The sequence below is a fragment of the Puntigrus tetrazona genome, chromosome 20 (genome assembly GCF_018831695.1).
Source record: "Puntigrus tetrazona isolate hp1 chromosome 20, ASM1883169v1, whole genome shotgun sequence".
Taxonomy (NCBI): Eukaryota; Metazoa; Chordata; class Actinopteri; order Cypriniformes; family Cyprinidae; genus Puntigrus; species Puntigrus tetrazona.
This window is the reverse complement of record NC_056718.1, coordinates 10,856,958-10,870,923: the sequence shown is the minus strand read 5'-3', so window position 1 is coordinate 10,870,923 and position 13,966 is coordinate 10,856,958. Positions and strand designations below refer to the sequence as shown.

The following is a 13,966-nucleotide window of genomic DNA, read 5'->3' as shown; positions in this document are numbered from 1 at the left end:
TGCTTTTAATGGTCAGGTGTTTTTATTAGGGTTTATGGACAATGTTAATGAGAGGAAATTGCTAACGGGCTTGTCGCACAACAATTTAAAAAGAGTTGTTTTATTCAAATCAATAGATAACACAACTAGGCTACATAACGCTTCAAACCGATCACACAGTTCACGCTGTTACAGCCTTTGTTTCCGTTGGCCACACGCAGGTCGCTCCAAGTTTCGCATGACTGTTTTTCTCATTGGATCAGTCACGAAACGCCATGTGTGTGTGTGTGTGTGTGTGTGTGTGTGTGTGTGTGTGTGTGTGTGAGTGAAGGGAGCAGCTCGTGGATCTCCGTCGGTCGGCCAGTGAAGGGTTAACGTTACTGTACAGATCCCGGACTGCGAGCCGGCGTCTATAGGCTGCTCGTGTCCGCTCGCTCCACTGCTCGCTGCGCGCTACTCTACTTTCCTCATCCCCTCAGCGAGGACCAAGGAAGAGCTCTGCACCTGCTCTGCAGACGCCTTCCAGCATGGATGCGTTAAAATCCGCCGGAAGAGCAATAATCAAAAGTCCTGGAGTTCCGCGGCACACATGGGGAACGTCCAAGCACGAAAGTGAGTAACCTGCGTTTATCTCTGTTTACGTTGAATACAGCTGCATCAGTGCTGCTGTTCATGCCGTGCTGTGATAACACTGCCTTCTTCAAACTACCTCAACACCTTTCATTTGTCCTTTCACAGTTACAGCAGACAGACAGATAGATAGATAGATAGATAGATAGATAGATAGATAGATAGATAGATAGATAGATAGATAGATAGATAGATAGATAGACAGATAGATAGATAGATTAGTTAGCTTTTGTTGTTCTCTGTTTTGTTTTTCTTTTGTTTTTGAGATATTCATCTGTACATTTAATTAGTTCATTCCAATTCATTCGTGTGCATAATACAGGATCCTTGCTTAATACTGACCCTATACTAACCCTATAGGTTAAATGTGTTTTATTTCTCTCACTTTTTTCCCCCGTGCGTGAGAAATTCCAATTAGATCTCCTAGATGTTATCACTGAACGGTTCAAGGTTGACTGGCTTTATGAAACGTGTCGAAACTTGGTCAGGCTCGGAGAGACAGCTGGCCACGCCGCGCGAAGAAAATCACAGCTCCAACTTTCACACTTTCACCGACTCCAAATCACACTCCATCCATTTATGCTTTAACGACTGAATCGGTTGGCCGGTCCTGTCAGCTTTTGTTCCGTCAGGAGGAAGAATCGAGTGCTCTTGTACGGAAAAGAGGGCAGTGGTTTTATGAGACAGGCCGTGTCACATCAGGGGTGACAGGCAGGAGCCTGAGGCTCGACGCGCTGTCACTCTGACGCGTGAGATGTGAAGTTCACGAGGCACTCTGGGGACAAAACATCCCTATTTCCACTTGAACTGAGTGCCAGGCGTACAGCTGGAGGAAATCAGACCCTCTCTTGTTGCTGAGAGTGTGTGTATTTACTAAAAACCAAGAAAATCAGCATAATGAATTATTCAAATCAACAGTTGTGTCTTGGGAATTTAGACATGCTCCCTCCAGATTAAATTTTAATGGTTTGATCTGTAATTGCTGTCTGTCTTTTGCTAGCAGTGCTTTGTATTTCTGAGACAGAGTGAGTAGGAGCGAGCTCACAAGGGTTAATTGTTGAGAACTTGACAAAAAATAACTTACGAATATTATATAGAAAACTATTTTGAAGATCATTCAAATCATTTCAGTTGCAATTTTTTAAAGGAATTGTAAAAAAGTATAACTTTGATTGTCTTTTACTCACCTTGTATATGCATTTGTTTTCATCTGCTGGACACATAAAAAAGACATTTTGGAATGAAACGCTAATGACATTTGAAGAGTTCAGATGCAAAAGCATTTATCGTTTGATTCCTTCGTTTAGGTTGAGGGTTTGCAGTGAATAGGAGCTTTTCATTAACATTAGAAAAATTGACATTTTAGAAGACAAAAAAAAAAGCTTAGAGCCTTTTGCATCTCAGCTCTTCATTCATAATGTTACGAAACATTAAATCAATGTTGTTCCTTTGAATTCATCAAACATTCCTTCAAAATCAGGTATCATGGTTTCCACAAAACAGTCTTCAGCAGCTCAGCAAATCAGCGTATCAGAACCATTTCTGAAGGATCACGTGACACTGAAGACTAGAGCATCGATGCTGAAAATTCAGCTTTGTCACCAGAAATAAATGACATTTTAATAGAAAATGCAAACATGTCTAAAATAGAAAAAAATTTCGACTGTTATAACGTTTCGCATTTTAACATTTTTCGAATGATTCAGTGTTTCAAAGCAGAAAAAATGTTTTCTTTTGCACTTCCATACAAAACAACAAAACGGCGAAATTAATTATCTATTTTTAACTCAAAGGGGAGCAGATTCTAGTACGGCATACAAACATGTGAATAATGAAGTCTTTTTGTGCTGGCCTGATGAATATTCATGGGAGGCTGGTGTTGTCTCTCAAGTGCGCGTTTGACTTGATGAAGGTCAGAGTTTTCACTGGCGCTCATTAAAAGTGAAATTTCATGTTTTATGTTTCCAGAAGAGAAAGTTCAAGATGAAATATCGTGTTTGGGCTCCTATATGTGCTGTCATTTTTTTTTTCTTCAGAGACTTGGTGTGTGTAATGTCATGTACAAAAAGAGAAGTCGCCATCGATTCTCGTTGTGTCATTAAACAACATTGACAGTTCCAAAGGTCACATTAGTTGCTGCACGTGTTGGACGCCCTTCCCGGTTATTACACTGCAAGCTTTTGCAATTGCCAGTGTAATAACCCCCGGGTGGAAGCAGGTCTGAGCAGTAACTTCTCTTCATATCTAATGCAGACATAAAGAAATGAACAAAACTTGCTGTTAATACGTGGCTGTTCGATCGTAAATCAGTATGTCAAATCCTCTGAGCGGTAAAGTTATGTCCGTGTAAGCAGAGCAGACGTTCAGGCTTTGGATAAACCAGTTACAGGAAGGATGTCGAATTTATCATGTTGTGACCAAGCGCAGTGTGAAGGACAGGGAAGTTACACTGACATCAGGGAACTGGTCTCTATGTGTCATTTTCAATTATCTGAAGTGGATAAGGTGACCGTGCACACAGAGCGACACACAAACAGCGTGGACAGCACATTCTGACACACACTGCTGTACATATGCATACACATGCTCAAGAGTCACTTGTGCCGTAAAATACAAATAAAAGGGTTTTTATTTTAAATTGTCATTTATTCCTGTGATTGCAAAGCTGAATTTTCAGCGTTATTACTCTGGTCTTCTGTGTCACGTGATTTTTCCGAAATCGGTCAAAAGGTCAGTAGTGTACATATACACATAGAGTGAAGGAAATTTTTCTTTACAGCATTAAATGAACGAAGTGTGCATTTGAGCTCGTTTTAAGGATGTTTTCTGTGAAAAAGCAGAATTTGTATTCTTGGACATTTACTGTTCTCATTATTTTTGATTTATGGTTTCTTGTGTCAAGTTGCTAGAAAGTGAAGGATTCTTTTCTATTTCGTTAACATTCCCTATACTTTTTTTATTATTCAGCCTATGCTTGTTTAATCATTAATCATACAAATTAGAAGCAAGTGTCATATATCATATTTTTTATGTTCATTTCTAGCTGACATTTATTTTTGATATTTCAGCCATACTGATTTTGTTTTGCTAAACGCTTGGAATAAGACCAAGTTCATGTTTCATTAATTCCTTCTGGTAGCTGCGGATCAACAGTATCTATTATGTTCAAGGTTAGCTTATAAGCTGTTGTTTTTCTCTGTGAATTCATTGTTTCATGTGCTATAAAGAGGCTATTCTGTGTGCTTTCTGACTGCGCTTGAGGTGGCTGTTAGATTTTTCAGATGGGAGTTCTTGTGATAAAGAAGTCTTTGTAGTATTTTTCCACACAATAAGCATCGGCGTTCATACAAATTGGGTGAAAACGCACACACGCAACCATTTTTCTGAATCAAGGGTGTGCAGTGCTGTGTGAAAAGACCCTATTAGTTTTTAAAAGGGTTCATTTCAGAGTGTGTCCAGCAATGGCCAGCTTATGAAGACTGAGACTATCTTTCCTCTCCCTTAATTAGGACTCAGTTCTGACCTGGAAGGCACGTAGAGAAAGAGAGAGAGAAATAGACACACTCCTTTATTACTTCTGGCCTCTGTGACTCCCAAACATTGTTATTGTGATCACCCTCAGACGCTGTGACAGCCGTGTTCAACAGCCTGTCTGCCTTTAGTCGTGTCTCAGCACAGGCTGCGCAGGTTCAACAATAAAGGTTGGAGCTTCTTAAAAAAGACATTAGACCTCATGCCCTAGGTGACAAAATCAACCTAGCCCGTGAATCAGGACCTGAATAAACTAACAGATGTTCATACTTTTCAATTAACAAAAATTAGCCGCTTGCTCAATTTACCTAATTAAAATAAAATAATGCAATCTGATTTAATTATCTGAAATCTATTTAAATAAACAGAGGCTTCTTTAATGCATTGAGAGGAGCTATATATGAATGCTTTTCATGCTGTTGATGTGGCATTGCACGCAGAAATTAGAAATCAGGAAATTTCCTTTTACCTGCATGTAAGGGTTGGTGGTATGACTAAGAACAGTACTCATATGACTCAAAAGCAATTTTTTTGCCAACATTTTTAATACAATATCAATTTCACTAGTGTCAGTATCACAAACACTAACATAAATTAAATTATTATAGTTACAAATGTGATCTATTATAGTCAAGAGCTAGTTAGTTATTTCTATCTTTTGTTAGTTTGATTAACATGAATGGCATACAGCCGGAATATTAGTCTACTGTCACTTTAAGAGCTGCCCGGTTACTGTTTTGTTTTCACTTAAGTCCCAAATTGCTATGCTTGTGAGGGTACTTGCAAAGACTCTTGGGTGCTTGACACTTACAAGTGTGTGTATTTAACCGTTGGAGGTCTATAAAGCAGTAAAAATAAAAGCCTCTGGAGCTGACAGCAACCGACTTTTGTTACGCTGACTAGCCCAATCACAGCTTGGTGGGCGGAGCTAGGGTAAATAGCTTATTTGCACTTAGCTCTGTTTTCAGACAGCACGCACATTTAGTAAAATTACTTCTGTGTTGCTGCTGATTGTGCTTCAGTGACTTAAAATCACTTGTTTTAAAGGTTGTTTTCGATTTCCACATAGCACGGGAACGTCACATGAACTGCGATAGAGACAATAGTGAAAAATCGTGTCTACCTGTATAATCCTACCTGCGTGCTTTAAAAGTGGTATTATGTGTTTTTGGTATAACTATAGACACGATATAGATACTGGTTTATACATCCCTTAATATACCTCCAAACCACTGAAACTTCAAAGCGTTTTGAAACAGTCATGGCATAACAAAGCCTTGTTTACTGAAATAACATCGAAGCTCATGTTATTATTCTGAAACAAAAGATTCGCAGAACATTACGGCGGTTTGCAGTGTTGTGAATGCATCCATCGCTGATGTGCGCCATTGCTAACTGAATTCACTTTCAGGAATTCAAAACCCATTTTCAATATTCGTAACTTCTTCAATCCAGTGCAATAAGTTCAGCCAAACATGCCGTGGATGTGAATATCTGGATGTCGGTTTTTGAAGTGCCGTGAACTGTGCTGTTTTGATGTGTTTTAAAGTGAATATTACATTTTGACAGTTTCTTTAGACAGTTTTTTTTTTCCCTGGATCAAATATAAATGCATTCGGTTTGAACTGCCAGCTCTCACATCTGTCAGCAAAGAAAAATTTAGCTTCCCGTGCCTTCTTTTTTTTAACTAAATGAACCAATCTCTCTGTTTTCCCCCTTTCTTTTGATTTGTTTGTTATGTATTTCTCAAATCACTAACAAATAGGATCAAAATCCCTTCAGACCTCAGAATAGATCTCTCTCTCCCTATCTGTGTCTCGGCCCTTCTGTCTTTGTCATTATTTTTCCTTAGTGTCTGTGAGCATAGAGACTCCCTGTGGTTTGTTCCCTGCAGGTTATGAATAAAAGAGGAGAAAAGGATTTTGGAGAGAGAAACGGATGCACAATGTGTGTATGGCCGCACTCAAAACGCAATCCTCAAAAACCAAACAAGGAATCGGGGCCGTATTTATACAATAAAACTTTGAGTTCGTGTTACCGTTTACGACAGATGTAATGACGTTGTCATTAATGCCATTAATGACTGTGATACGTTGGCAATGTACAAATTAAATACACATACAAATACACATTAAATATTGCCATGAGTAGAATTACTAAGTCTAACATGGCAAAAATGCTATAGTATTCATCTATAAATTATTAATCTGTAATCTAAATGACTTCTCTGTGAACTAGTTAGTGAATATACTTAGATATGAAGTGTTCAACTATTTTTAGAAAGTAACACCAATATTTTGCCATATAGACAGATAGTGAAGTAAATCTACATTACTGTATGTGGCTCGTTGAATATTTGATTGTGATTGGTTCATTAGGACATACAGGGCAACATTCACAATCGTCCGTGGCAACAATGTATATCAGTGTACATATTATCCAGTAACTAGCTTTCTCTTGTTTCATACAAATCAGTGTTGCATTGACCAATCAGAATTAAGTACTGGATAATAAATAGTGTTTTATTCTCAGGTAAAAAACATCATTAGGGAAGTTAAGGGTAACGTAGTGCTTGTTTTACAGTGTGTAATTAATAAACGCATGCATTTGCACAGATATTTATCTGAGTTTCCCCACAAACAACACACACACCTTTGCTGTAAATTCATAAACAATAGAAAGTGTCTCTTTCTAGGCATTCTTTGAAGTTGCATAGGATTTTTCATTAATCTGAACCTGCTTTATCTCGGACAGACTGAGAGAGCGGTCAATGATACAGTCCTCCCAAATATTGATTTTCTTTGTTCTTCTCATGCTCACCAAAACTAAACAGCATTTTACACCTGCATTAGATTACACTGATCCTATAGTAATATACAAGCATTGAGATTGCTCTTATAAAACTATGTTCCATAGTTTAGTCTCGGAATGTGTTGACAACAGTATATTCTTATTCCTAAATTATATTTGCAAACACTTTTCTTTGCAATATTACTGTTTCTCTCTTGAGAAAGGTGCATAACAACTCTCCCGTGGTGTAGAGTAACGCACACACTGGATGCATGAGAATGAGCCGTCACATCCTCCCACAGAGCCATCCGTGACATCCAAACCTTCCTTCCTGTTTGACAACCTGGACATGCATCAGGGAGGAATTTGACACTCGTTCTGTCTCTCTTCCTGTTTCTCATTCTCTGCGTCTGTTTCTCTTTCTGTCCTTCCTGCTCATCTGACAGCTCTCTTTTCCTCTGTTGATTTTAGGTGCTTGCGGTTTCCTATAAAATATTCCCTTGTTAAAAAGCGGTCTTTTATTCTATTTTAGTCCTTTACCCCTAGTGAACCTCGTCACTGATAGTCTCGCTCCGTCTGTCTGTCACTTGGTGTGTTTTATCAGTGCTGTCGGGCTCAGTGGGATTCAAGCGGCTTCGCTCACTCAGACTTAACACCTGAAACTAGAGCTGATCAGACTGATGAGCTGCCTGCTACGACTTTCACTTTTACCAGTTAAACTTTTACGTTTCATTAAAAGTTCCATATGTATATTCTATTAATAACTGATGACATTTGGTCCCTGTACAAAACTATTTTTATGAGGCGCAAATTCTATTATTTCTACTTCTGCTTTGGGTTTTCAGAGACTCCTATGATATAAAAATGTAATAACATTAATAATAATAAATGTTCTTTTTTCACTGAATCCTGAAAAATATCGGTTTTCAGAAAAATTATTCAGCAGTAGTAAACCTTAAAATATTAAATATATAATGTATATACATATGTTCAGTTATTTCACTTTAATTGCACAAAAATGATCTTTATATATTATATTGTAATGTATAGGGTCAATGATTCTGGCTGAAGCACTGTAATACTTCAAATAAAATAAAATAAAATAATTAAGCAAACATAATGAAAAATCATAAAGCTGAATAAAGAAAATAAATAATGAATAAAGCAGTGTAACACCTGCCAGAGAATAAGAGCATCATGTTTTTGCATTTATTCATGTTTTCTTTGACCCCAAATATAATGCAACTTTAAATGTAAATGCTTTTTAATTTTTTTTTTACAGATGACAAATGTAAAAAAATGTTAAAAATTAAGAAAAATGAAGAATGAACTTTCAATATTAAGCATATCTTTCGAAGTATTACAGTAGTCATCGGGTCCCTCAAAGCCCAAACCAAATATGACAACAATCTGACGGAAAAGTCTGCTGTTTAGGTTATAAATTCTGATCACAAATACAGTGTAGAGCTTAGATATGACTAAATCTCCTTTGTCTATCAGAAGGCATGCTGAAGAAGTGTTCATTTCATCATGCAGAGCTTGCAGCTGTACTGCATCTATCGTTTGGCAGTGTCTTTAGTGCTTTGACCTTTAACCTCAGCCATTACTGAGTGCAGGCAGGGTGTTCAGAACCAAGCGAAACCCACCGATCAGCGGCACATGGAGGAGCTGCATTAGTGCCAATCCCCCATGGGACACCACTTACAACATACACACCAGCTGAGGCCCTGTGATACACACGAGCCTGCTTCTCATAATTAGACATCATCGTTTTCAGCCCATACAGTTTTATTCTATTACTGAGCTCCTATAGGAGGAACCTCTGTTGATGGTGTGTCTAAACGTTCACCGGACAATGAGATTAAAGTGTTATCTAATCCATTGGATAAAGGCATATTTGAAAGTACAATATATACAGTAGTTACCAGCTTGCAATATAAATATTCAAAAGAATACTGTAGATGTAGTTTGTTTTTTCATCAGAACAGATTTGTATAAATTGAGCATTAGCATCACTTGCTCACCAATGGATCCTCTGCAGTGAATGGGTGCCGTCAGAAAGAGATTCCAAAGAGCTGATAAAAACATCACAATAATCCAAACTCCAGTCAATCAATTAACTCTCAACCATAGAAATCCATAATCCATAACATTTCCTCCAGTGAGAAAGTCCAACCCATGTTCTCCTTTCCTATTTTGGACTTTTTTCATTTGTAAATGGTCTGTGAATATTTCTGATAATCTGATTCAAATTAGACCTTTGAGAATTTGAGAATGCAATGTTATGGATATAAGGCTTATACTGAAACAATTGAAATAATAAAAAAAGACTTATAATGCATTTAATAATGTATTTGTTTAGTTCAAACATGCATTTTTTTCACTTCACAAGATGCTAATTGATTGACTGGAGTGGTGAGAATTACTTGTGGATTACTGTAACGTTTTTAGAAGTTGTTTGGAATCTCATTCTGGCGGCACCCATTCACTGCACAATTGATTTAGGGTTAAGAAGTTACTTACATAAAGGAAATATGAAAATGTGTTTTTTTTAAACTAGAGACTTATGAGAAAATAATTTAGAGTGCATTTTGAGTGAACCTTTAACTCCAGTTTACCCATCTTGTATTGTTCAGTTAATAATATGGATACTATGAATTACTTTAAAAGATTGTTTACTTGATGTGTGATGTGCAAAGAAAACGTATGTGTCATTTCCAGTCATGCAGTAATTTTGTAAACCATCAATTATTTATATGTAAAATAGCTAACTTTATCAAGAAAGTCAGTGTTATCTAAAAAATGTTAAAAATGTAATTGCAAATAAATGTATGTTGTAAGCTGATAAGGCAGCCTGTGTGTGTTAGTTCCCATTGGTTGGCAAGTCGAGAAGAGAGTCATTAATTCATTCAGATTTGGAAGAAAATTCCTCTTGACGCCTTGAGGCCGGAGATGTTGTCTTTCTTCTTTCAGTCATACTGTAAGACAGACTTTGCGCTCTGTTCATTAATTCCATTCAGCTGTCATGAATATGAGTGATAACACTCGTAACTACAAGCCTCTGAGACTCAGAACACTTTGGAGTGAAACAAACTGAGCAGAGATCAATGAGCGTTATTTTCTCATAATTCTCTACTTTTGATCAGCTATTTGAATTTAAAAAAATCACTCTGACTCTGAATTTATCTATATTTTTAAAACTGTAGGTCTTTATGTAACTTTTTCACCCTTTAGCAATTCTGCAGTGAATGGGTGCCGTCAGAATGAGAGTCCAAACAGCTGATAAAAACGTCACAGTAATTCACAAGTAATTCACACCACTCCAGTCCATCAATTAACATCTCTTGAAGTGAAAAGCGGTGTGTTTGAAATAAATACACTATAAAGAAATTAGTTTGTTATTGCTTTCTCGAATGAAAAGGTTGTCTTATCTGAATCAGAAAAGAGAAATATGCACAGATAATTAATAAAATAATAAAAGTCCAAAACAGTTTTAAACAAATAGGAAAGGAGAACATGGGTTGGACTTTCTCACTGGAGGAAATGTTATGGATTATGATTTCTATGGTTGAGAGATAATTGATTGACTGGAGTTTGGATTATTGTGATGTTTTTATCAGCTCTTTGGAATCTCTTTCTGACGGCACCCATTCACTGCAGAGGATCCATTGGTGAGCAAGTGATGCTAATGCTCAATTTATACAAATCTGTTCTCATGAAAAATCTAACTCAAATCTGAGAGTGAGTACATTTTCTACTATGATTTACACATCTCATATGGTTTAGCCAATGTAAGGATTCTACATGCGTTTCCCGCATAATTTGTCTTGTAACTATATGTGTTCCTACTTACAAACTCATGTATTTTGTAAAAGAGCCTAGTTTCGCCTGCCCTGTCTTATCAGGGAAAACAACCTGCTGAAAAACAGACCTTGATGAATGGTTTTAAACATGACCTTTGCATGTAGATGACCTATAGCCAATGGTGTTGCCCGCTTACTATCAGGACAAAAACCTCAAAAAGTGCTGAGGGAGCACCCATAACTCATATAGTTTCAAACTTTTATTTTCTCAGATAAATAGTGAGCACAAAAAACCTCATGCTTTTTTTTCATGCATCCAGTGTGTCTGGCTTCAGATACAAATGAATAGAAAGTCCTTTTGTGACCTAAAAAAAAAACATGTTTACGTTTTCTTAAAACCGAATGCTAATGTGCATGCTGTTCAGTGTAAACACAACCTGAGAGCACAAAGTCTGAGCCCCTGTTGTGCTGCTGATAAAACTCAAAGCTTCTGTGATTTCGAGAAAGAAACATTTTGCATTGCATTTGGATTCATTTGAGATCAAAAAAAGCAAATAATCCACATTTTTATGTATGAGGATTTGAGGTTAAAAACGTTTGTATAATAAACGTTTATGCTTTGTTGTGAACATTTAGTATAATTTTGAGGAGGAAGAATGACATGTTTTGTGGCAAGAAATTATCGTTCTTGCAGATCTCTACTGAAGCTTGGACACTTTTTTGAAAGGTTGTTTACTTGATGTGTGATGTGCAAAGAATTGTATGTGTCATTTCCAGTAATGCAATAATTTCCAATCATGCATAAATTTCATTTATTTATGTGAAATGTAATTGTAAATGTATGTTGTAAGCTGATAAGGCAGCCTGTGTGTGTTAGTTCCCATTGGTTGGCAAGTCGAGAAGAGAGTCATTAATTCATTCAGATTTGGAAGAAAATTCCTCTTGATGCCTTGAGGCAGGAGATGTTGTCTTTCTTCTTTCAGTCATACTGTAAGACAGACTTTGCGCTCTGTTCATTAATTCCATTCAGCTGTCATGAATATGAGTGATAACACTCGTAACTACAAGCCTCTGAGACTCAGAACACTTTGGAGTGAAACAAACTGAGCAGAGATCAATGAGCATTATTTTCTCATAATTCTATAGTTTTAAATATCAGTTTAAAGAATAAAATGTGTGTGTATATATATATATATTTATATATTTTTTAAACTTTATATCAGTTATAACTTTTTTTCATTCACTTGTGTATCACAAAAAGTACTTTATATTTGTATTTTTATTTTTAATTTATTTTTAGAGGCATTATTATGCCTCTAGATAATCTTGTAATAAATGCGTTCGATTTATTTTCTATATCTGCTGTATTATTGTTTTTAAAAATGCAATATTCATTATAACATTGTTACATACCTAATTTAATAATTATAATTATTTCCCGGAGTTTAGTGTGTGCTATTCTGATTGCTGATGTTTAATAACATCGCCCATTGGAGGACTGTCTTATGCCCAGTGACTTTTGTTGCTAGGCAACGCCGCTTGGTCTGACACTAGCCTGGTTGTCCTGAGCAGAGCCATTTGATGAATATATGGCATGATCAACACAGCTCAAACAGAACACTAAATTAAATATTGACATCTTCCTGTTATTCCTACGCAGCAATGCACATGTAACTACGCTTCTTCAATATTTTTTGCAGCGCCTTTAGTTTTTAGTTCCACTTCTGGGCTGATGGAATCCGTTCTATTCCCAAACCCCTCTTCTCTCCCTCTCCGCCGTATCATGTCCTATATTCTGTCAAGGTAATGTCCTAGATTCTTCCCAACACTCATTATTTAGACACTAAATGACAGAGCAGAGATCAGAGGCCTTTTATTCAGCTGCTGTCAGCACAAAGTAAAACAGTTTATTTTTCTTTGATGGCTCGAACCATTCAAGTCTGAGCTATTTTATATTTAACATGTACGTGATCCATTAAAACGGCAGCGCAGAAGCATTCCAGGAATCTAGGCATTTGATTTACTCGTTGCTATGGGCAACTGTCCTGCCCGTGTGTCCATGTGTGAGCTCATGTTTTAATTAATCATCTCATCATGTAAATGCAGTCATTATATTCACTGGGATTCAGCATGCTTGAGCATTCATGTAACTTTTGAGTGTAAATGAGACCATTAAGTATGCAGTATCCTTATCATATATAACCAGGTCTGTGACTGGACATCTCACTTGCTTTTCTTCAGTGTAACGGTTTAAGGCAGCCATTCAGTTCAGCGAAAACACACTCTTAGGTCTGAAGAAAAACAAAAGTTAAAGGTTAAAGGGGTAGTTCACACAAGTTGATCCCCGTCAATGAAATTGTTCTGGTGAAAAATATGTTCACACAAAAATGTATATTAGCCTGTGTTTTAAAAACTCACCTTTGAAGAATCCTAGGTGTATGTGACTTTCTTTCTTCAGACGAATCTATTTGGAGTTATATTAAAAATTGTCCAGACCCCTCCGAGCCTTTTTATGTGGCTAAGCGGGTGTTTGCTGTGAACAGCTCGGAAGACGTTAAATAAAGTGTGTGTTTCCGTAATGAGACACACGGCTCGGGGGGTGAATAAATCTTCCTCTTACCGCTATCAGCTGGGGACGGGGAGTCCACTCTCACTGGAATCAACTCTGATATCAGTGATGTCTTCACCGATTCCCAAAACTTCCTGGTAGTTGTAAACCAAATTAAGCGTTTTTCTTACGTAAAAGGAAATAGGCTATCACAAACATTTTTACTATTACAAAAACTTACCGTTGAAAGAAACAGCCATCTTTCTGTCTTTTCTTTTGCATTATTATTACAGTCCTGCTGGTCACGAACAATTGTTTTTCTAACTTCACGAATGCTGTCTTTCTTGCTGCTTTTAGACTTTTTTCTTGCTTTGCCCCTACAGCTAAAAAGCCATGCTTAGGCATGCTTAATTGCATTTATACTGGTGTAACTAATACATTTCTATCGATCCGTAAGCAATGCACTGTGAGGTTCATTCAGTGTGTGCAGCATAGTGAAAATAGACAGATACGGAAACTCTCTTTTTTTTCGCATTGTACACGACAAGTTCCATCACATTTGTAACACTGCCCGAACGGAGCCTTTGTACAAGCTTTCATGGAATTGGCCTTGCTAGGTGAGGGGTGTTTTATTACGAACGCACTTCATTTCATGTCTTCTGAAGTGTAAACAGCAAACACCCGC

At 37.1% G+C, this 13,966-nt stretch overlaps 1 protein-coding gene across 4 annotated transcripts in view; it reads left to right on the top strand.

Annotated features, from left to right (window-relative positions):
• The first annotated feature begins 188 nt into the window (after positions 1 to 188).
• The window catches only part of si:dkey-71h2.2 (low density lipoprotein receptor adapter protein 1-B), a 31,590-nt gene continuing 17,812 nt past the window's right edge, over positions 189 to 13,966 (top strand). For 2 of the 4 annotated variants that reach the window (XM_043219946.1, XM_043219947.1), the window contains exon 1: positions 189 to 591. In XM_043219946.1, the coding sequence (XP_043075881.1) occupies positions 507 to 591 (85 nt within the window). In that variant the 5' untranslated portion in view covers positions 189 to 506. The remainder of the gene's footprint in view (positions 592 to 13,966) is intronic. The other 2 variants (XM_043219948.1, XM_043219945.1) reach the window with 2 other exon arrangements.